At 45.5% G+C, this 23,887-nt stretch overlaps 1 protein-coding gene across 8 annotated transcripts in view; it reads right to left on the bottom strand.

Moving 5' to 3' along the window:
• Positions 1–1,998: 1,998 nt before the first annotated feature.
• chd9 (chromodomain helicase DNA binding protein 9) overlaps positions 1,999–23,887 on the bottom strand; it is a 42,884-nt gene continuing 20,995 nt past the window's right edge. For 4 of the 8 annotated variants that reach the window (XM_049719117.1, XM_049719124.1, XM_049719125.2 and 1 more), the window contains 36 exons: positions 23,366–23,468; positions 21,665–21,811; positions 20,982–21,050; positions 20,846–20,901; positions 20,435–20,552; positions 20,148–20,234; positions 19,569–19,706; positions 19,188–19,309; positions 17,993–18,236; positions 17,142–17,318; positions 16,853–16,996; positions 15,526–15,781; positions 15,239–15,449; positions 14,970–15,165; positions 14,246–14,440; positions 13,945–14,130; positions 13,755–13,865; positions 12,844–13,043; positions 12,542–12,741; positions 12,303–12,462; positions 10,700–10,789; positions 10,103–10,206; positions 9,877–9,994; positions 9,739–9,796; positions 9,253–9,301; positions 8,885–9,158; positions 8,437–8,642; positions 7,356–8,207; positions 6,871–7,040; positions 6,576–6,800; positions 5,849–6,029; positions 5,637–5,767; positions 5,315–5,539; positions 5,092–5,241; positions 4,792–4,896; positions 1,999–4,648 (listed from right to left, as the gene is read on the bottom strand). In XM_049719117.1, the coding sequence (XP_049575074.1) occupies positions 3,785–4,648; positions 4,792–4,896; positions 5,092–5,241; positions 5,315–5,539; positions 5,637–5,767; positions 5,849–6,029; positions 6,576–6,800; positions 6,871–7,040; positions 7,356–8,207; positions 8,437–8,642; positions 8,885–9,158; positions 9,253–9,301; positions 9,739–9,796; positions 9,877–9,994; positions 10,103–10,206; positions 10,700–10,789; positions 12,303–12,462; positions 12,542–12,741; positions 12,844–13,043; positions 13,755–13,865; positions 13,945–14,130; positions 14,246–14,440; positions 14,970–15,165; positions 15,239–15,449; positions 15,526–15,781; positions 16,853–16,996; positions 17,142–17,318; positions 17,993–18,236; positions 19,188–19,309; positions 19,569–19,706; positions 20,148–20,234; positions 20,435–20,552; positions 20,846–20,901; positions 20,982–21,050; positions 21,665–21,811; positions 23,366–23,468 (6,922 nt within the window). In that variant the 3' untranslated portion in view covers positions 1,999–3,784. The remainder of the gene's footprint in view (positions 4,649–4,791; positions 4,897–5,091; positions 5,242–5,314; positions 5,540–5,636; positions 5,768–5,848; positions 6,030–6,575; positions 6,801–6,870; positions 7,041–7,355; positions 8,208–8,436; positions 8,643–8,884; positions 9,159–9,252; positions 9,302–9,738; positions 9,797–9,876; positions 9,995–10,102; positions 10,207–10,699; positions 10,790–12,302; positions 12,463–12,541; positions 12,742–12,843; positions 13,044–13,754; positions 13,866–13,944; positions 14,131–14,245; positions 14,441–14,969; positions 15,166–15,238; positions 15,450–15,525; positions 15,782–16,852; positions 16,997–17,141; positions 17,319–17,992; positions 18,237–19,187; positions 19,310–19,568; positions 19,707–20,147; positions 20,235–20,434; positions 20,553–20,845; positions 20,902–20,981; positions 21,051–21,664; positions 21,812–23,365; positions 23,469–23,887) is intronic. The other 4 variants (XM_049719118.1, XM_049719120.1, XM_049719121.1 and 1 more) reach the window with 4 other exon arrangements.

Raw genomic sequence — 23,887 nt, 5'->3', positions numbered from 1 at the left:
GTAGGAGAGTTCACAGAGTTACAGAATTGCCGCTCCAAACCAAAATGGCTGACTCTCTATTCATTTTTAAGTATAGTTAGCCAGAACCCTGGGACTTGTTTTTCATGCATCATGTTCCACACAAAAATGCAACTTTATTTATGTAGCACTTTTCACGACAACTGGAGCTGTTATGATAAACATGTCCGCCCAATTTCGGGTTGATCGGTCATATTTTTATCACTTTTGGGGAATGTTGAGCCAATCGAAAAGGTGACTTGATGATTGAAAAAAAAATATTCCTGAATAAGATGAGGTTGTTAAGTCTGGTTGTATTTTTGTACCCTAAAGGTTAGTCCTGCTAACATCCAGTGGAGGAGGTGCACATGCATGTCTCTTTATATCTGTTGACCTTTTGAAGTCCACTTGAATGGGATTTGCCTTCAGGACTAACACGACCTCCTCTCCACTTGTTCATCAACTACTTGTACATTTTACTCACTTCTAGTGGAGTTTGACATTTGACCCCCAAAAAGATCCACCTATTCATTTAATAATTATTTGTTTATTTATCAAATTTCCACCTTAAATAATGAGACAAGCTGTTTTATTCCTCTTCATGGCACTGTCGGTTTTGCTTAACAGCACAATTGCGTAGCGGATATTTGTACAATTGATATTTAATGTAATTAAAAATGTAAAAAAGTAGTTTTCCAATGGACATGTCACATTTTGATATTGCTCGTTTTCCTACTTAGTTCAAGGCCCCTGCTACACTCTGGTGGAAGAAAGAAAATTTGCAGCTCATTTTTTTCCTACACTATGTCGCCCTCTAGCGGTGGACTAGCAGAAATACAGAATCGAGAGATATGTAAAGGTAGATTAAAAATATATTTACCAAAATATTTGATTGATTATAAGCATGGTTGATGAATTGGAGAGCAGGACGAGGTTGTTTTTTTTTCCCCATTTTCTTCTGGATTTCTACAAACAAACAAACAAACAAACAAACAAACAAATAAATAAATAAAATCAATGCTATTTCCTTAAAAAACAAAATCAATGTAATTTTTTAAAAATATATTCTTCTAATAATATATAATCTGGGAAATCATTTTTTCCCCCAAAATGACAACATATTCTCAGAATATTATGAGATTTTTCCTCATCATACTTTGATTAATTATGATACATACTTGTGTAAGCATATACTGTTGGCTGATGTTTGGTGACTTACTTTATTTGATGTATTGTAATGTCATTCTTCAGCTTTCCCTTTTTCTGTCTTCTCGTCCATTTTAACATTCTGCGAAGAAGCCAACGCCGCCGTTTTGGGTCTTTCGGTTGGCGGTTCCGAAGGGTCAACCCCCTCAGTGGTGCACCTACTGGTGTTGCAGCCCATAACTTTAAAGTTACTGCTTTCTCTGCATGCCAGTAGACTTTAAAACGCTGTCCTAATCTCAGCATGGTGTTGGGAACCTTGATCACAACCTAACCTGCATCTGGATCCTCCTATTGTTCTGCTCGCTTACCTAAACATACCTGGTGACACTGCAATGTAGGGTTGGGAAGATTCACCGGTATGCATCGGAAAATCAATACGGCCTGTAAGATGCAGTTGCATCGATTTGCAAACGTCTGCATCGGTAAAAACGCGCAAAAACTCGAGATGCATCGTATCTAAATTATTTGCATCGATAAATATCGATTAATATCTACAATTATAACTTTTTAGAAACGGGTCTCCGGGTTTCAGTCACTCCTCCTACTCAAGTATCTGCTCAAATCTCGGCTCAGGTCTCGCGCGAATAGACGGGTGAAGATTCCCATCCCTACTGCAATGACATCATGTGCCCGTCGCCATGGCAACCAGGGGGCCACTCACGTATAAATCTCAAGTGATACTGTCATACATAGATTACATCACAAAAGCAGTGCGATAAAATAAAACAAATGTAAACAAATCAAACATCTATTTTTAAATTTATGAACAAAGCTCATACAAATTGACACCTGATGGATAGTCAGAAGAATATGTTTAATAAAAATAATTAAACCTCAGTTTCCTCTATAGAACTTCATAGAAAGTAATCCAATAAATTACAAATGACTCTTGTTTTTTGTCTGTTTTTAAGACACATCCCCCCTCCCCCCTGCTTTTTCTCCTCCATTTGACTACATGAAATTAGTTTGACTATACAGAGCACGAAATATTACTTACAGAAAATAAGACAAAAACTGACCATGGTGACACTTGGATATCGTCAAAGCTTGAAATAAAATAAACAAAACAAAAAATAAAAATGTTCTTGTCTCAGTGATGACATGGATGATACCATCTTTTACAGCAGTAGTGTGTGTGTGTGTGTGTGTGTGTGTATGTGTGTGATTGTACCATAATAGTCACATATGTATAAGGGCACTACAATAAGAAAAACAAAAAAATAAGCATATTGTGTGTAAATCACTGCAAGCGTTTCAGTCTGGGTGCATTCACTGACCATTGGAGAACAGAGCGACGGTCACAATCAAGAGTGTTGATGAAATAACAGTCCACAAGAGGGGGGCAAAGGTACTTCGGCTTTGTTGGAATTCCAGTGTTGGCGGTCAAAAACACAATGTATAAGAGGATTGAAAATCAGAGGTACAAGATAAGGGCACTTCTAATTCTAAGCTGAAGCTCAAAACAACAAGCGAAAACAAAACTAGCGTGAGTAGCGAGATTGTTCGAGCCCTTGCCCGAGCTAGCTAGCATACTAGCGCGCTCGCTAGATGTGGCACTGCTGTGTCGAACAACAATCAAAACCATATTTTTTTTTCTGTGCTTGTGCTGTCGGAAGGTTGTTGAAGGTAGGCTGGGAAACAGGAAGAAGAGGTACAACGCATCAGGAAGCTCTTGAAGAACATGGAGAAGGTTGGCTTTTGGCACAGCAGAAGGGCAGGAAGGCTTCAAGGGCTGTTTGCGTGATGCGGCGGGTACATTTCCATCAAGAAACAACTTCTATTATTCCCACATCTTGATGCAAGGTCAAACACCCACATTGACACTTTTGGAAAATTTAGAGTCTTCAATAAAGCTGAAATTCATGTTTTGAGGAAGCAGGAGGAAGCTGGAGTAACCAGAGACGTAAGCATGAGGTCAACATGCAAACTCCGCACAGGGAGAGACTCTCGATTGTGAGGTGGATGTGTTGAAAACACTCATCCCACTGTGAGGTCACCTCCCCAAAAAAAAAAAAAATACAATAAAAATAAATGAATGACAGGACCAAAGTGAAAAGCCATTTTTGGAACATGACAGAATCTACAGCTTGAGTGACATTCGTTAGCTGCCCGAGTTATTGCTCACATCCGCATGATCTGCAAAGCAAGCGTGCCTTATTTACATCATAACCCCGCCATCAAATATATATTAATAGTACAGCTTGACGCATTTTTAATAATAAAATTAAATCCTGACTTCATAATAATTACAATAATGCCTTTTTTTTTGTTTTGTTTTGTTTTGTTTGAAACAGTACAAGGTGACGCTTCTATTCAAGTCCGACATGCAAAATGTCTGGAAACAAGACGCTACCTCATCCACCAACGTTGACATTTGATTTCAGTTTTCTTTTTGTTGGTGGTGGTTTTTGTTGAAATTTTTGCTTTAATACACGACAATGCAGTTAGTTATTTACATGTAAAGAAAACGTAAGTGCTGGGAGGAGGGTGATAGATGGTGGTAGGTGGGGGGGGGTCCACATATTTGTGAATATATGAATACATTTGTAAGGGGGGAGTACATAAATAAATGAATATTCCGTCAGTCCTTGCTGCTGGAGTCAGAGTCGTCTGAGGAAGAAGAAGAGCTCCCGGAGTCGGATGAAGACGACTCGGCTTTCCCGCTGTTGTCTTTGTGCTCTCCTGATTCTTCATCCTCATCGTCGTCGTCGTCGTCGTCATCTTCAGGAGTTTCCGCTTTGACAGCGGGTGCTTGAGGAGGAGGCGGGGGACTGGGAGGAGGAACCGGCGTGTTGTCGGGTTGCGTGTTGGGCACGGGAAGGTTAAGGCCTGGAGTGAGAAGCATCCCTGGGTAAAGCATGCTGGACAGCAACAAGGGGTTGAGCGGGAGAGGGGGGCTAGAGGTGGACGAGGCACTTTGGGAGGAGGCGGCGGCGGCGGCGGAGTCGCCGCCTTTTGTCCGTTCCTCGCTGGGGGCGCAGGGCTCTCCTGTAGTGCCGCCGATTCCCATCTCCTTGTCCTCGGAGCCTGCGCCGCTCGTGCCGGCCGCGCCTCCTTCCTGATTCTTCCCGAGCAAGCCGCTCACATCCAGGAGGTTGGGTAGCCCCGCCATGCCTGAGAGCATCATGGGAAACATGGCGGCCAGATTACTCGCCGCCAGGTTTCCGGCGTCCGAGGGGGGCAGGCCCATGAGGCCGGCGGTGAGCTGCAGGTTCTGCTGTAAGGCCTGAAGGCTGCTCAGGTCCATGCCCGCCAGAAGCCCGTTGGCCAGCAGGGGGTTGAGGCCCAGGGCGGAGGACGCCGCCATCGCCGTAGTGTTAGGCGTCATGGCCGCCGTCGCTGCCTTAACCAGAGGATTCTTTGGACGCCGCCCTCGCCGGCTCACCTCCTCGGGAACGATGGGACCCGTCAGGATCCTGTCAAACATGCTCGCTGGGAGGTAACCCTGAAAGAAGAAAGGTATTCCCTCAAACCAACATTTAAGTTGCGGACAACCTGATTTGCTGCTACTACCACATCGAATAACGCAAATGAATAAATATACTTTATCTTGCTCTGCTGTATAGCCTAACATTTTCAGTGACTCACCGACTGTTTGACGACGTCGGCCCATTCGGGCGGGACGCCGTACTCCGGGTTCTCCTGAAGGAAGCGGCACAGATCCTTGAGAGGAGGCGCAAAAGCTCCACCAACCTTGAGGGCAAAAATTCAACAGATGTTACGGGCCTGCTTGGAATTTGCAGCTACTTTACAAATGACAATGAAACGGATTTCTAAAAGTCTTAAGGATCAACGTAGAAAACAAACTTTAGAAAGAATTTAGAAAAATGAATCAGTAAAATGAAAGCAACAGTGTTCTCCAATCCAAGGTACACATTTGCGGTCTACCTTTCGGGCGTTCCTCCTGTTGATGATCTGCACTCGCTCCTCGCCCGTCAGGCTGTTGACGTCGATTTTGTTGGGGTTCCGGCAGCGGTGCCTCTTCTGCTTGGGTCGCCCGTCCTGGACGTGGAACTGCAGAGGCATCTTGTTCACGCCCTGCGCACCAAGACAAACGCGTTACACCACGACAACAAACTTAAGAGGTTGCCCGGTACGGCAAATAACTCACGGGGATAAAAGCGCCCGTGTCGGCCACGAAGCCCGGGTGCTCCTTCAGCCACTGGTCCAGGTCTTTCCTCTTGGGAGCGTCGTCCCCAGCCAGCCGGGTGCCGTCTTTGAGGTTGATGACCGAGACCCTGCTCTCCACGTCTTCCGGGCCCAGCCCAGAGGTCTGGTGGTTGTACCCTGGAATTGCCGCGCCCACTTGGCCAATGCCGCCCCACCCAGGAGCCGCCTGGAAACATAGGTGAGGGTCAATTTCATCCCTGATGCCCTCTAGAGGTCATTCCAGTTTATGCTTTTGTAAATCATATTTTGGTGCTAAAGTTTACCTGTTCGGGAACCTGAGTCCTGTTCATGAAGAGCAGGTCCATGCCCTCCACGTTCTTCCTCCTCCCCCGTCGACGCTTCACCACCGGTTGGCAATCCAGAACCCCGTTCAGCCTCACGGTGCCAGAAAAACCTGAAAGCACGCAGGAATAAATCTCTGCAACAAGCTTTGCTGCCATTTTGTGGGTCACTGATCATCTCATTTTGCACGTACTGTTCTGGAAGCTGCATTGTGGCTTGGTGATGTCAGCCAGGCCCGTGTCAGAGGCGCTCTGCAGATCATGGAGCCGGGCCAGATACTGCTGCTGCTGGGCTTGGGGTGCCTCCTCTGAGTCCAGGGCTCTCTTCAGAGGTAGACCCTGTTTCTGGAAGGTCAACTTGAGACCTCCCTCCTGCTGCACAGAGGCCAAACTTGATTAAGTCCAAAGGGGTTCTTTTTTTTTTTTTTTTTTGCATGTATTTGGTAAAACTGGAGAATGGTAACATTTCCTATACAGCAAAAGGTTTTGTGATGCCGTTGGTTTGTTTTTGTAGAATATGACCTTTTTAGACCGGCTTGATATATATATTTTTTCTGAGGTTCCACTGTAAGCGTATTAGTGCAACCAGAAAACTTGACACACAAGACGGTGCCAAGTAGGCAGAATTAATCAGACTGTAAATGGAAGCCAAACAAGGAGAAATCCAAGTGTTATAAGCGCGAAGGAGATTGTGGAACCTTTTACGTTGGGCTAATGTTGTCCTTGGGGGCTATTATAAAGTAAGCGCATAGGAAAAAGAGAGGAAGGGCAGTAATTACGTTCCTCCCGCTGCGAGAAGAACTACCCACGCCCCCGAAGGAAAGACAGAGCGGGAAAATCAGAGCGACATGCTCAGCGTGGCGGCGGAGGAGCCGGGAGTGGGGGGGGGAGACGAGGCGAGGAGGGGAGAAATCAACATACATCGTTCAGCTTGACTGAGAATTCCTTGCTTTCTGCAACATGCTCGGTCACCTTTGACCCCTGTGGCGAGGCCGAGGGGTCCTCGCACAGGCTGCTGTCCAAAAGCTTGGTGGTGTAGAAGGACGCCACGGGGCCGCCGGGCTCGTAGACGCGCCGCGTGGCCGGCCATTTGCCCTTCAGCACCGCCTGGCATATGCTGTCCAGACGGTTGATGATCACCCGGTCCTGAATTTTGCAAAATCGTCAGATTGCAAATGGCGCCTGTCATCCGTCAATAAGCGTCACGGTGACTCACCTTAGGCCAGTGGGAGGCAGCGAGCATGTAGCCTCCCGCCTGGAAGGGATGCGACGCGCTGTTGGTGACTCCGTTCTGGGCGGCGTGGGAGTCTTGCGCATCGTTGTGCACGGTGCCTAACGACGCCACGCTGTCCTCGTCGAAGCCCTTCACGCTTGGGGCTGCAGGCACTGGAAACAGCACACACTTTTTCTCTCATGGCTGACGTGTGAAGAGTGAACAGAATTCACAGTCATGTTACTGTGCACCAAAAAATAAGTGCCCTCTTGGAATTACATTTTCAGTTTGATACACAGTTTTCACACCCAAAAGCGGTTCCATTTTTTTTTTTTTCAAGGGACAATAAACACTGATTCCAAGAACTGCCAGGTGCTTGGGTCGTTTGCTATGTGCCGCAGTCGTCAATTATTTCGTCCTTTGGCATTCCAGCGTATCTTAGCATTGGATTGTTACCGACTAACACTGTCTGCATCTTGAGTGCTCACCTTTCTTCTTCCCGTCCTCTCCTTCGCTGTCACTGTCATCCGAAGAAGAGGAAGAGGAGGACGACGACGAAGAGCCAGAGGAGCAGGACGATGAAGACGAAGAGGAGCTGGACCCAGTGTGGGACGAGGAAGAAGAGGACGACGAAGAAGATGAGGAGGAGCGCGACGAAGAGCTGGAAGACGAGCGGTCCGACTCGGCCCCTGAGGCCCGCCTCTCCCTGCGGCCCCTCTTGCTGGCCTTCTTGGGCTTTCTCTCTGAGGAGTTGGGTGTGAGGGGCTTTGTCCTTGCTGCCACCATCTGTCCCTCGCTGTCAAGTTTGTCCTCGGCAACTCCTGCGGGGGTCTCCGCTGCGAGGGCGGGAGTCCAGTTCTCTTTCGCTTTCTCTCTGTTTTCCTCCCCTTCTGAGGGGGGCTCCACTTTCGGGATAACCCCGCCAGTCTCTGAGTCCCTCGGGGCGGGAGGCGGGACTGCCGAAGCAGAGGCCGATGCCTGGTACTGAGGTTGCAAGAGGGGCGTGATGCCTAGCGACTGTCGTTGCGGCACCGCTTTTGTCTGACTGTAGCTGCGCTGGGCTGCCATAAAGCCCAAATCGGGGTCTCGGAGTATGTGATAATCCGTGCGGCTGACCCCGTGCTTGGCGGCGCCAATGAGCAGGTCCCGGTCGTGGGTGCCGACCTCCCACCATGCAGGCAAGTCGGAGCTGATCTGGCACAGCGGCAGGCGCTCGTAGAGCAAGGGGTGGCAAAGGACCTGCTCTCTCACCTGGCGCAGCAGTTCCACCCGGTACAAGGTGCGTGACGCCCGTTCCTCTGTGATGGGCTGGATGTTGAGGGATGGGTCCACTGCAGAGTCTGGGCAAACAGATGAGAGTAATGTGAGCATGTTGGAAAATGTTTTTTTTTTTTTTTTTAAAGCAAACTTTTCCTATTCTTTCTTTGTGGGGGCTTGCCTTTTTTTTAAACCGGGCTGTGTGAGTATAAATAGCTTGCGTAGTTGCAACACCTGACCTATGGCCCGGTTGCCACGGTAACAGAAGCCGTACTCTGCACTGTACTCTAAGTGTATACTATATCCTCTGACCTCCTTCTTTGGGCGGCAGGCGGCAAACGCGTCTGCACATGGCAGCGAAGGCGCACAGGTACTTCTGCAGGCTTTCGTCTGTCTTCTTGTGCAGCCGTGCCATCGCCCGAAATTTTGTCCAGTCGAAGCGGCCCAGCGTCGGGTTGAAGACCACACCAAAGGTGGAGACCACCCGGTAGAAGTCGGCCTCTTCCCGCCTGGTCCACCTATTGACAATGGAAATAAAAATGCTTTTCAAGTTGCACAGCAGTGTCTTGGGAACTCATTTTAAATCCCAGAATGTAAATAATCTGGTAATTCACATATCATGATATACAATTTACATTTTCAAAATGTTAATACACCTTTTGAATTATAGGTGTGAAGTTTCTGTTCATACAATACATACATTACTGTGCACAGATTAACAATATTAATCAGGTCATATATTTCTTATCAGACCAATCACCTTTGTTGTCGTTCAATCTTGGCGGCCATCTTGGGGTTAAGCGGGTCACTGAGAACCGCTGGCGGCATCAGCATCGCGGCCGATGGTGGCGGCGGGCCGAGCGGCGTCGACATCATGGCGGCCAGCTGAGACTGGCACTGCGACTGCACTTGGTGGATTTGCAGGATCTGCCGGCTCTTGGTGTAGCGCTGCGAGGCGGTGATCAGACGCCTCAGCCGGGCAGTGAGCAAGGAGGACGGGGGCCAGTATGCACCCGCTGCTCCCGAACCCGTGTCTGGGAGAGGAAAAAGCGTTTGTGCTAATTAATGTCTGTGGAATTTCCGAGACATGCTGACAACGCGCAGGATTAATGTGTGACTAATACTCACCTCCGGCGTTGTCAGTGACAACCAAGTCTCCGGGAGAAGAGGCATCATCCTATGGGGAAATTGGTGATTTATTTTAAAGATGAACATCTCATTTTAAAGGGGAGAAAATGACTTTATATTATTTATAAACAAATAATTTGGTATCCAAAGTTACTACTCGTCACATCAAATGTAAAATTATGAGTGATTACCAATAACTGTGCTGTAGAGTTAATGTCACAATATGCGTGTCGGCCATTGGTCCTTTCTTTAGCCCTTAGGGGACTTTTGACCAAAGCATGTCACAGACAAGACAAAATACCATGGAAACGATTTAAATTGTGGAAAAAAAATACATAAGAACTACTTTGAATGAGTAATGAGAGTAGACGTGAGCGCCACGTCAGTGCTGAGAGTGAACTTGTTCATCTCTGTCAGTCTGATTATCGATCGGCCTTTTCAAAAGAAGACAACGTTGGCCTTTGGCGAGCGGGGTCTGACGTTTACCTCCATGTCGTCCTTCAGCAGAGCTGGAGCGGGCTTGTACTCTGGATCGTCCACATCCCTACACACAAGTGCACAAAATGTCTAACTTTCAAAGCATTGTTGAATGCTGGATGCACTTTTAGGGTGTTTTCTACCCACCCGTCCATGAAATCGTTGCTTCTCTGTTCGGCAGCGATGGCCTTGTCGTCCGGTCGGCCGACACGGTCTAGGAAGCACAGCGCGGGGTCCGCTCGGATGGTGTTGTACTTCTCATAACCTGTAATAATAATCCTCATAAGACGTCTAAGAAAGGGGTGTACGAGAGTAAGCACCTCTGCTACACACTTGTGGTTTAGGGTTCGGATATTGTGTGGCGGTCGCTCACCATGCTTGTAGACCCCCAGTAGCAGACACTTGTCAGAGAGGATGTCCCACCACAAGGCCGGCAGTTCCGAATGGTCCGGCTCCGGCACCCAGATCTTGATGTCACTGGAGATGTCACAAAGAGGATGTTTTGATGATGCTTTTGTAATGTAGTTATAAAAATTTCCAGCAGGTGGAGCTCAATAGTTGTCTTAAATATTTGGCTGGTAAGCCTTCAACAGGTTGAGGATTGTATCGGTACGTTCAAAAACAACACCCTCTTTTTGTGACATGTAAATATTTCAGTTTGTATTCAGTTATGCTTTATGTGATGTTGTTAAATGTATAATTTGATGAATGTGTTAATGTAAGATAAATTCTGCCCTTGACATACTGAGAGTGTAATGTGTTATGTTATTAAAGCCAAATGACAGACACGTGTTAAAGCATTAATGAAATTAATCAAATGTGATTATCACACAAAGATTGCAATTTTCAGAGCAGGTTCAGGTGTGGAAATTAATTATATACTGTTGCTATGCAATTCGTCTCTCTTCATCAATTATTTATAACATCAATTTCACAGCTTTGTCGCTTAACGGTCAAACGGCGTACTCACCTAGCATCCACGTTGTTCAGAACGTTCTGGGCCTCCTCGCCTATCACCTCTTGTTTCAGGTAGTACAGCATTCTGACCCGGAGCAACACCCTGCGCGCAGAAAAGCCGCCGCTTAGAAAAGAAAAAACCCTGACCTTGCACAATTGTGCAGACTGCACACACACGCGCGCTTACACAAACCGTCTGGTTGAACACAATGAACACCAAATGAAACAATGCACCATCAATCCTCAATACAGATTTTTTTTTTATGGATAAAATGGTGGAAAGGATACAATGTTGGTGTTGCATAAAAACAAGAAAACCCACAAACAGAAAGACAAATTAGTGGACAATGTTGTCATGCAGGAACAGCAACAGGGAGGCAGAGTGAACAGGGAGTCAGACTCACACGCATGCGCACACACAGTGGTGAACAGAACGAAACCTAAGCTGCCATAGAGGAACAGAGGAACCACACAACAGCCATGTTATACATGTTTCCTGGCAAGAGGGGGTAGGAAAAAAGAACTTATGCAAAGTAGGCTACGCCCGCCCACCCTCCACACTCCTGTGTGAGTGAAGCAGCTGCTCCGCTGCTCCACCGCACCTGTCATCACTCCTTTCCAGGTTCCACGCAAGTGCGTGCAGTGTGACTCATTCACTCGCTCGCTCAGACACACACACAAGCACGCACAGGCAAAAAAAAATTGCACGCCGTCACTCGCTCGTTACGCGGCGAGCCAGCTGAGTTGCGTGACACAGCCGGCTGGCATGCGAGGAATCCCTCTGGGCTCTGTTCGCAGGCACCGGCCCAAGCCGGAAGCAACACGAGCAGGAGGAGGAGACGCCGCAAGTGACAACAAGAGCGCTTAAGCGTGACATGTCACGCCTCGCTTTGGCTTCTATTGAACGCCGGGGAGCGTCATCCAGAGGGGAAAACGTCATAGTCAGCAAAAATCGCACGCCACAAATTGGACAAAGGCTGGATTCAACACGGTTGGACTCGCAAACAAAGGGGAACTTTCCATGGAAAACGCAGCACAGTATCAACATCTATTTGGCTTTTGTCTCTTTGGCAGCCACCCTCCTTTCTCCCTCTGTCTGCGAGTAAGGGTGATACATGGCGGCCATTAGGCAAGCCTGAAGTCTCATTAAGATTTCCATCACTCAACCGCTTGCTGCGTCTGATAATGAATCAGCGGCGTGTTTTTGAGTGGCTCGTCATTACCCGGGTGCGTGGCCAAAAGAGCGCGGAGTACATTCTATTTGCATTTGACCGCATTTCCTTTATTGACTATAAGGAAGATGCAAGCAATTCAGCGCTCAGCTAATGCAACACTTAAAGACGTGGCTTCTAGAATACTGAGAGACACGGCTACTCAACTGCTTCGACGCGACTTGGAGATGTGACTACTCTGCTGCAATTAATTGCCTGTTCGGATATGCGACTCATCGGCCGCTTTACGGTAAAACAAATTGACAGCTACAACACGACTTTTTGACTTACTGACAGCATTTTGACTCGATTAAGTGCTAAATCCATAAAAAAAAAGAAAAAAAGCCTCTTTTTGCCCGATTTTGAGATATCCAGTATTATTTTAAACATCAAAGTGTGACCTACTTGTTACAGTGATGCTTGAGGTGTTTCTTGTAGCCGTCGTCCTGGAGTATATGCTCCGGGTTGTGCTTCCGTAGCCACTCAGCCTTGTGGATGTCAAACGAACTGGACTGGGTCTTCATCTTCTTGCCCTTGCGGCCCCGAGGAACAGGTGCGGACAGACCTGGCGGCGGCGAAGGATCGCAAGGTTTAAATTCAATCCCGGGTCTCTTTGATTCATAGGCATGAACGGGTTCACATACCCAAGTGATTCTGCAGCTCCTTAGTGCGGCCGTCTTCGGCGGGTGCAATCAGATCCCACATGAAGCCTTTGATTTTGTCATCGCCACGATAGTGCACCAAACAGTAAGCCAGCAGCGCCCTGCAGATGGACTCCACGTCCCAGTCGGTCAGCTGCTTCTTAAAACGACCGTGGTTGAGGATGTCCTTCCAGCGGCCCCACCTGAATAACGATAAAAGGAAGGCTCCCATCATCCCCTGACCTCAACCCTAATGAAACACGTCGGATAATATTTTTGGAGCAGTCTAAAGTTAATTGGCATACCCGTATACTAGCAGATTCTTCTCCACGCGGAAGCATTCTGTGCGTCCGTAGCTGTTGGGCCGCTCGTGGGCTCGTCTGACTTTGGGTTTGGTGTCGTCGCTGTCGCTCTCGCCCTCGGACAGCTCCGCCAACTCATCCTTGGTGGAGCTGAAAGGCCGCGTCTGCTTCCTGACGCGGGGCGTGTCGATAACCAGGCTGTTCTGTAGGCGTGACAAGAACGTTGAGATTGTTTTTTAACAGTAAAGGCAAGCGCAGATGCATCAGCTACATCAATATAACATCAAGTGTCTAATTCCAATATAATGCTTGTGTGTATTTTTTTTTTAACAGTATAATCTTTATACAACCCGCATGCACATGTACGCAAATTGCCCATGTGTAATGATAACAATACCAAAATAATACAAACATTAAATGCAACATAAAATTCACTGGTAGTTGGCCTAGGTTGACTCGTTCCTTCATTGATTCAAATGAGGGGTAACCTTGATAATACTCCACTAACGCGCTGTAGGAAATGATATTGCTTGTTTAATAATGGCCAAACCTCTAATGTGTCATATTTAAAAAGCCCACAGTGTCCATAAAGGCAATAAAAGCAATAATTGTATTTTTCATTCATGGTAATTCAACACTAAGTCACCCAATTATATTTGGATTCTATTCTTACGCAGACCACAGAGTGTGTCACATGCTCCAGACAGAATTGCAGTAATGACAATGAATGAAATTGTCAGACCAGGAGTTGTACTAACTTAACCCCTTGAATACAATCAGATTAGAAGGTTTTCATTATTATTATTATTTTTTTAAATCTCATGGAAATTAGCTAAAAAAATCCAGCATAAAAATCCAAGACCCAAGTGGCTCACTGACCTCTATTTGATGCGCTGTAACAGAAGTATACTTACTCTGCCATTGGCCATTTCCATGTCGATGTCGGCCTTTTTCGCCCACTTGTCCCAGAAGTTGGGGTCATCCAGCGAGATGTCTGTGCGGTTCCCGGATGCTACAAAACTGGCCTGGAAGATGACATCAGACAATCTTAGCGATCAAATTAGGTATCAATTTGTCTACACATGTCTAGGCGTGTCACGCCACCTTGGCAAAGGTGGAGCCTCGGCCCTCGGACTCGATAGTGATGGTCTTGGTTCGCCGTTGGAGGATCTGGTCAATGTCCTCCTCGCAAAACTTGGCCCCCTCGTCCTCCTCGTCCATGATGGCGCCGTAGGCTCCGCGTCGAAGGAGATCCTCAATCTCCTTTTTGGATAACTGTTGCTGGACCGCCTGGAATTACAATTTACAATGTTCCTGGTGTGGATGAAAATCTGCAATTTTCCATTGCACACTTAAATGAGGTTTAATCTTCATTAGTCATTCAAACTAAATTCTCATGACTCACCCCTCCCCCAGTGCCTCCTGCTGCACCTCCTCCCAGGCTGTTGTCGCGGCCGCTCATGCTTTGCAACACAGCTTTGTCCAAACCCAGTTTGAGGCTGGCGCGGTCAAACATCTCTCGCTCGTATGAGTTCCTGGTGATCAGGCGGTACACCTTCACCGCTTTGTTCTGACCAATCCGATGGCAACGTGCCTGCGCCTATGAGGAGGCAGGGATGCAAACAATAGAAGAATGCGTCAAGCGCTGCTTCTCAAACTGCAGTCTCCATGAGTCCAAAGAAAATCTTTAATTTACAGTAAGTCCTATAATTTAAAAATAAGCATACCCATAAATGGGGACCAGCATGAAAGCTAGACAGGTCACATTATTTAAAGAATGCACTACTTCCCAGATTATTACGCAACAGATATTTTTTTCACATTTTCATGAGTTCAATAGTCGATGCAAATGCATCATATTTCCATGTCATCAATCGAATTTGAATGTTTTTTGAACAAACCTCCCCCTTTAGGCATGAAGGAGTTGCAAGACATTTGATAGCTCATAAAGAAGCGAATGATTGTTGACCTGAATCATAGGAAGATTTGCTTAAAAATATTTGAATTATTCTCTTAATAGAATTCAAAACCATTCATAGAGTCATTAGTATCCATTATTTCAATTGCTAAATAAATGAAAATATTTGCATAACATGATTTGATATCATGTGTTTCCACGCAAGCGCTACCTGGAGGTCGTTCTGCGGGTTCCAGTCCGAGTCAAAAATGATGCAGGTGTCTGCCGCCGTGAGGTTGATCCCCAGGCCACCGGCTCGCGTGCACAGTAGAAACACGAAGCGGTCCGAGTCGGGCTTGCTGAAGCGGTCGATGGCCGCCTGTCGTAGGTTTCCACGAACGCGACCGTCTATCCGCTCGTACAAGTACCTGCGAAGGGTCAATTAGGCGGGTTAAGTCATTTCTTTCCTTGAGCTGCGAAATGATGTCTCTGAGCAGGTACCTTCTCTGTATGAGGTAGTCTTCCAAGATGTCCAAGCAGCGCACCATTTGGGAGAAGATGAGCACCTTGTGCCCGCCGGCTTTCATCTTGGGCAGCAGTTTGTCGATGAGGACCAGCTTCCCGGCAGACTGCACCATGGCTTGCAAGTGGAAGTCCAAGGCAGCCGGGCTATAAACCTCCCTGAAGTCCTCCAGGATTTTCTCTTCTGCCCCTGAAAAGAGCACAAATAGCATTAGCTGTAGGGCCCAGATGTGGTGTAGAACTTCTTTTGTGGGATCCAGTCTTACCTTTGATGAGGTAGGGGTGGTTGCAGCACTTCCTCAATTCCATCATAGTGTTGACCAGGTTGGGCATGTTTGCCTGGCCCGCTCCCTTGGCCAGGAAGGAGAAGTTCTTCTCCAGGATGGCACGATAGTACTTCTTTTGAATGTTGGTGAGCTCCACCTCGATGATGGTCTCCTCTTTGGGCGCCAGCTTCTTCTCCACATCTTCCTTCAGGCGCCGCAGCATCATCGGCTTAAGGATGCCCTGCAGCTTCTGGACCTGTTGACCACCCCCAAAGAAACATGGCAATGATATATTTACAGACCATATTTGGACGGTAGTCCCGATTAAACTGTCAACATTCAACTTTAATTCTGATTTTTGTTTAATAAATCACATCTGTTCACTGTAATATAAAAAAAAAAAAAATAAGAAAAGTGAGAAAAAGGTATGACTGCACTGTGAAGTGTGTGTTATTGTGCAGAAGCTCAGTCTCGATCGCAAACAAAAGCCACGCAAATAATTGACTGAAAGGGGGGAAAACACACAGGAGCGAAAATGTTCACTGCTGTCTGCTGTTAGCTCAACAACATATGAGACCTGTTTTTCCACTTTCCAGAAACACACACACTTTCCACTTTCACACACGCACACACACACATACACATCGTCACCAACATGCATATAAACAAGTCTTATGAAGTGATCAATTTTAAAAAAGCCTTGCGGGGACAGCCAACAGAGACGGATCTCCCTGACCAAAATCAATATTCAGTTAAGTTTGCTAATTACTAATTTCATGAGGACCTCCCCCCCTCCTCACACACACACACATTTGTCTATAAACAGGAGCTTTAAGAAGGCCTCACTATAATCTGGGTGAAATACAGTGCAATTCGATTTTTATTTGATTTAAAATAATGGAAATGAATCCGGTCCCGGGGCCTAACTGTCACAATCACAAAACCTTAATAATTGTTATGGTATTGTATATTTGGACAATCAGCCTACATATATAGAAATGTTTCCATTGCCTCAGTTGCCATTATAGTGTGATGATGGGATTGAACAGGAAGTTGGCCATTTACAGTAGATTTCAAACAGCCGTTTCCTATTCTGCTCATTCGGTCAAGACTCCTAATAGGATATGAATGTTTATAGTGAGATCATCCACGGCTCCTTTCCGCTTTAATTCCATTCGGACACACTGTGTTGATACAGACGTCAGTAGTGTGTTGGTTACAACATCACACCGTGACCTAGTTAGACATAAGCTCCATATTCTAGTCTGGACTGGTTGACATTAACATCAAAGTGGTGGCCGACCAGGCACTGAAATCCCGAGCTCACCTGTTCTTCAGTCTTGAGGTCTCCAAACTCCTGCATGAAGGTGTTTTCCGACGGGAAACGTGCCGGCTCCAGGAAGTGCAATAGGCTGAAGAGTTCCTCCACTGTGTTTTGGAGAGGAGTGCCCGTCAGCAGGACCTTGTGCTCCTGAGAAACACAGAAGCAAAGCCGCAAACATATGTTAGGGATGACTTAGCCGTACAAAGTACCAAGTAGCTTGAACATTCTCAACAGTTTACTTTTTGTTCGATGTGATAAGGTGAAAGGAAGTCACATGGAAAGAGCGGCCTACCAGGCTCATGAGCTTGAAGCCTTCCAGCAGCTTGCAGTTCTTGTTCTTGAGGCGGTGCGCCTCGTCGATGATGACACAGCGCCACTCGATGGCATTGAGCTCCGGACAGCCTCCCAGGATCATCTCGAATGTGGTGATGACCGCCTGGAACTTGTAGGCGCCTCGCAACACGCGACCCTTAAAGCAACAAAAGAAAACATTAGATAGGAGCAGTCATCCCTTTTAGTTGTAAGCTAATTTGACATATTTCAATTCTATTTTGGCCACAGGAGAGACTTAACCCCCCCAACCTATCCTCCTTCCACCTACAGGATTGTTTATTTGTCAGCACGCACGGTAACCATCGACTCATTCCGCCTCTGCATTTGTTACCATCGCCTTGACAACCGGCCTCCGGAGCCCCACACGATTATACATCAGCCTCCTTCGCACATCAGACAAGCCCGAGAGGGGCTGAGTGAGTACCCTCCTCCATCCCTCCCCGTCAGAGGCTCTGCTGACATCACTGCTCCTCAACATCTTTCTCTGTTACCGGGAATGCTAAGCCATTACAAGACTGACATTGTCGCAGCTCAAACGCTGGGCAAGTGCCAGTCTGAGGTGTGTCAGCAGCATAATCACCTTAATCCACCCTGAACTAGTCACAGAGGCACATAAGAATATATTCAGGCACACCATAGAACACATGAAATCATTTGTTTTGTTTGCTTTTCACTGCAAGTGATTGTTGGTCCATTTGACTCACTTGAAGGTCGTTTGAGTGAAAAAGTTGAGGAAAAACTGTAAAAATGTTACCAGCTTCCAAGCCATCTGGTGTGCAAGTGACATCCTTAAACAGCGCTCATAATTACCTGCGCGTCCCTGAAGTACATCTCGTACTGCTGCAGCATCTGCCTGCTGACAACACTGCCGTGGTACACGATGACGTTCATGTGCGTCCACGTGCGGAACTCGCGCTCCCAGTTGGCGATGGTGGACAGCGGGGCGATGATGAGGAAAGGCGTCTTGATGCCCACGCGGTAGATCTCCTCCAGGAAGGTGATGGACTGGATGGTCTTGCCCAGGCCCATCTCGTCAGCCAGTATGCAGTTTCGCCTAAGGATGACGTGAAAGACTTGTCAGCGTTTGTTAGTATAGCGTAAAATCATTTGCTCCAATTATCAATAGAAATCATTCCATAAACCATTCCAATAAGAAAGACGAAGTGAGTGTAGGATTATTGTATTACAACACATCAGGAGTTAAAAATAACAACAAAGCCGATGATATTAAAAGATTAAAGAGAGGAGCATAAATAATCACAAGCTCCTTTATGTAGCATTTACACAGCTATCCAGAGGATGGGGCTAACACACTACTCAAGCAGCCTCCCTGCTGCTGACAAATGGCTGCGCGTGGGAACGCAATGCTCCTGTGCGCTCAATTGTAACGCAAGCATAATGGAGTGTGTGCTCCAGGTGTGTTGCGTCGGCTTCCTTTTTCGACAGTGGGCGAAAACTGAAAAAGCATGATACGGAAATGAGGAAATGTCGCAGTCCCTAAATGAGAGCGGGTGACACGGTGCAGCAACAACCCAACAGAAAATGTCATTTAATATTTATTATCAGATGTCTGAATCTATATTCAATGGGATGTCTACGTCAACATTTTTCCTAGCAGGAGTCGATTCAGTTCTCTGCAAGCAATATTAAATTCAAGCAAAGATCGGAACAAATGTTTATTATCAGTATATATGGTGTGAGTTCCGATGTTTATATAGGAGTTCCTTGGGATTTATTTGTTTTGAGGATTTGGACGGTGAGCCAAATCACAAGATTAGGGCCCACACACAGGCAACACAATCATGGCAGGCAAATTAAACATATATTTTTTGACACTATTTTGAAATGTTGGCAACAAGCAAATTGTTGATATATACTATCTGGGTGGGCTTTTTTTTTCTCTCTCTAAATAGAGCATTTTAGTACAATTTTTCCATTTAACTGTTGCTAACCAAAACAGCAGCATCTACTGAAGCGTGTAAACAGTCTGACGCTTGAAACTGACCTGTTGTACCAGTTAAAGAGCAGCCAGTTGACCCCCTCCAGCTGGTAGTCCCTGAGGCTGTTGCCGTTCCTGTATTGCCGCGATTGATCCCTCTTCTTCCATAGGTTGGCTGGGGGCCGATCCTGCAGGGGGTTGCATTGCACCGCATAATGCTATTTTTTTATTTTGGCATGGCATAAAACATCTGAAGATTTAGAATGATGTAAGAGAATTGAATAATGGACAAAATATGAAAAGAAACTGCAAACTGTCCAAGGCAGATTACTTGTAATTAATTGCAGCCCTCATCCTGATAAAGAAAGTCTTATAATAAGCTATCCAAATAGAATCCCAAACCGATGTTCCCTTGAATTAATCCAAAAATCATGCAAGCTGTCTCACCACTCTGCGCGAGTCCGGCTTGGCCGCCTGCAGCTGCTCGAACTCCTCTATTTTGCTCTGATCCACGTCGTCCTTCAGCTCCCAGGTGCTGTCCTCGTAGGGCAGGGAGCACCACTTCACCAGGTAGTAGACCACTTCCTACCAGCAGACACGCAGGAAAGTGAGCGCTTTCATCGCGCTGACAAAAGGCCCGTCAGGGAGCCCATTAGCGTGGCCTTGGGCCTCCCTCGTCAAGCACAAAAGACGGTGCTTGAGTAGAGAGGATATAAGCCACAAAGATGTCGAAGATAAAACTGGCAGGGGTGACGGCTAAATACAGATAGAATAGTGTGAATATTTCCTATCATGACAACTCGATGAAAAGATAAGTGCTGACTAGCCATGAGAGAATACCGATACCAGCAGTATTTTAAGTTATCTGTACTCGTGGGGGCTGCCGATACCAGCCACCGATACTGCATTAAGTACATCCTCTTTAGCAGTAGTTGGCGCTATACTGTGGCAGTTTGAAACGTTGGCCCAGTTTACTGGTACGACTATTTAATCTCTCCAAATACTTTTTTTAAAGACTCACTTTACCTCTCCTGTGTCTTTGTCTTCGCAATATGACACCTCGAGCACACGGTCCACCTCGACATAGTCCGGGTTGAAGAGCTCTTCTTCCATCTAGGAATCACAAGAGGGAGACAAAGGGATCGAATCAATGGCAGCGCCTACTCGCCTTCTGGAGTCAACAGGCAAACACAGATGTGTCCGCCCACGCAGCAAGTGAAGATGCTTCTCAACCTACACACGCTTGCTTCCTACTGTAGTCAAGCATGCAGCAGGTAACGCACGCACGCGCATTTGAGTGTATGTCGCCTTACGTCGGCGAAGAAAAGTGCCCGCTGTGCCTGTTTCATCTTGAAGCGTTTGATCTTCTGCTGGATCCGCTTGTCCTTTTCCAGCTGGCCCTCCGTGGCCCACTCGCAGTGGAGGTAGGAGCTGCGCGCACACGTAAACACACGCACGTCGTAATTATAGAGATGAAACTAGATAAAAATGTCACAATGAGATCCTCATGATTCCGATTATTAGTTTCATCACATTAAGTATATGATGCACCTAAAGCAACTCGTTTTAAGTGGAATGAAAACAAATCTCAAATCGGACTTTTTCACACTTTTTGATTAAAGACCATTAGATTGGCACAAAACAAAAAAAATCCTTTCATTGAACAGCAATAATAAAAAGATTGTTTTACATATCGGCTAATAATAACAACAAGAAGAACTTACTAGTTTTTGTACTTGACAAAAAATTCTTCCACTTCAACCAGCACGCCTGGGGAAACCTACACAGAGTAAATCTTCAATTCACCGCACGGACAACAAACACATCACGGCGGGTCAAGAGCGAAAAAGCAACGGCTACCTCCTTCTTGACGACACGAGAGGACATGATTTTGTCCACCACGGCGGCGTCTTCTTCACTGGGGTTTTCCTAAAGACGACGGCGAGAGAAAACGGTTAGTGCTCATGCTGGACTTCTGAGAGACTTTGTTTCTATATCGGGAATCTACACTTAGAAGCGGCCATAAATCACGGCGGTCGTAAAAAGCCCTTGAGCGAAATTGTGATTTTGGACTATTAATAATTTATGGGGGGTTTTAACATTGTGCCATGGAATTGAGCTCCTAATAAAAGCAGAAAGTCCCCAAATAGTTAGTTTCACTATTAAGTTGACTTGCTCACTCCTCCCTTTGAATGTCAGTTGTCTTTACGCTAGCTTTATCTACGGAGATCAACGGATTGTTTACGAGTGTTAAAATGGGGTGCCTTAGGTTGATTGCCATCATCAATGTGCTCCCGTCACGTCATGTCAAAGAGTGCATTGTTTGACTTATTTTTGGTACTTATCCAAATGTTACGCCCGTGTGACGGTTAAAATGTTAAAAAGCACCACACGCAAAGTTTACTTGCCTCTAGCAATTGACATCAACTAGGGAGTAGTTGAGTTTACTTTGGTCTCATAGGTAGTTAATCTTTATACTTGTATGACAGTTCGGAATGTGAAAAAGTATAATTGTTTTGGTGATAGACGTCACAGGCGCTCACCACAAAGAGCTGCACTGCAGGCTGCTTGGAGGCCACCACGTTGGCCTTCTTGGCTTTGACGATCACTTTGCCGTCCTCGTCTGACAGTCTGGCCTCCAGCTCCTCGGCATATTTCTTCCTCTTCACCTGACGATTGGAGCGTCTCTTCTTAAAAGAAAAAAGGAACAAAAAAAAAGATGTATAACCGTTATCGATCGATCTTGCTATTTGTTAGCACATCAATTGTTAGCATTTACAATACTGTTGTTTAACTTGTTTTGTCTAACAATTGTTTGATGTTAAATTGTATTTATGAATTTCGCCTTCAATTTAAAATGGAGACAGTTCGATCCTGGAACAGCTTTTTATTCCTTTTTTTATTTGGCTCAGCGTCCCTGGATGCACTTCAGAGGTTTCACTGTATATAATAAACAATATAATGAACAACAATATTGATATTTTCTTACCATGTGACAACTTAGCTTCTCATTATCCCAAAGTTACTATGAATAAACAATAAATGTGACCAAAAAAAGGTACCTGAGAACCTTCCTGGGTGTGATATTTATAAATAAAATACGCGTGGGTGACGGCTTGCCGCATCAACACGCAAGTTGCAAGACCCTGCTCATAATATGTTGTTAATTAAAAAGAAATGCCACCGAGACAAAGTTAATTAGGTTGGTGAAACAATAAAATTCCTCCGTGGAAACATTAACCCCTCACATCTCCAACTAAACTGACCAGAAGTTAATCGCATCACGGACTGTGACAAAATGACCGAGTCGAGCAGAATGTCGTCCATTCACAACGATGGAAATGCAAATGAGTACTCAACAATAATGTCGACAATATTGACCTAAAACATGTTTTTATTTATTTATTTGGATTGGGTACATTGCGTGCAATGTGTAGAAAATCTTTAGATAAGGAGGAAGTCATGAAAGGAAGATGACACCATATCATGTTGCGAAATTCAACAGATGAGTCTGATTTCTTTTCATTCGTTAAGTAGCAAAAGTTGGGGGGGATTGCATTGAAAGACTGCATGTTGGTTGCTTTGGTTAATTAATAAAACTAAATTAAAAAAGCTGAACATCTAAATCCCACTCTCAGCACATTCTTAATTCCATTCAGTGAGAAAGTGCTGTTGTCCTTGCTTTGACTTCATTGATAGCATTAAAAGAAAATGTATGTGACGTAAATCAATGATTAAGATGTTAAACAAACTGGTTTGTTTGAACCCCGTTTTATGTGAAATACATACAATACAATAATTTCACCATAAGCAAAGTGCTTTACAAACAGTTTAGCTTAGCAATTAGCATAGTTTCTGCATCATTCCCTGACATTAATGGAAAATTAATTCCGTCACTTGTGTTCTTTATGTGGAACTACTCTTGTAACATTAACTGAAAAGGGAACTAAATACAATAGGATTAAAAAAAAGTGGCTAACGACGACGGCAACAGGGCATTTTGAAACCGTCACGTTGTCCTGTTTTTCCAGATCTCTAAGACCAAGACAGAAACGCTTGCACGGTTTCCACATTTCTGTTTTTTTGCATAGCTAGAATCCAAAATATAAAAAAACAACCAGACAAAAGTTTGTTTTCAGTCTATAACCCCACTCGAAGCCACAGAAGGAGGGATCAAGTGTACGGAAACTAATACAAAAAATAGCCCCATCTGCAATGGTTTCCATCGTAATCTCAGTTCTTACCGAGTCTCTGGAAGTGTGTCGAGGCGGAGGGTCATCATCCGACTCCTCTTCAGAAGACTCGGGCTTTCGCTTCTTCTTCTTTCCAATCTTGATGACAATTTTCCTAAGGGAAGAAAAACAACAACCGTAATGAGAAAAAAGACCTTCCATGTCTTCATTGCTATATCTGTTAAGTGGTAAGCTATTCTCTAGCTCTCAAGATTTAAAAGACTGTTTTCACTATTAGATCCTCCACAAGTTTTGTATTTGTCAAAATAAACACACTTCAGTTAAGTACCGCTTTTTCCTTTTTCGGGAAAATGTAACAGCCTTCGCGCAACCGCTCAAGGGAGACAAATAACAGGTTATTGGCAAAGAAAAGTGGGAAAAAATGAGGTTCTTCAGCAGGCAGTGTCAAAGGTGCAATAAAGTGCCGTATTTCCCCAAAAGTCAAATTCACCTGTTTCCACATATTGCAACTCATACAACCAAATAGAAAAACCAAATAGCTTTGTCAAAACAAGATCATCATTATTTCTGTCA

Source organism: Syngnathus scovelli, chromosome 4 (assembly GCF_024217435.2).
Source record: "Syngnathus scovelli strain Florida chromosome 4, RoL_Ssco_1.2, whole genome shotgun sequence".
Taxonomy (NCBI): domain Eukaryota; kingdom Metazoa; phylum Chordata; class Actinopteri; order Syngnathiformes; family Syngnathidae; genus Syngnathus; species Syngnathus scovelli.
Note: the sequence above shows the minus strand (reverse complement) of the source record. Positions and strands in the feature narration are given on the sequence as shown.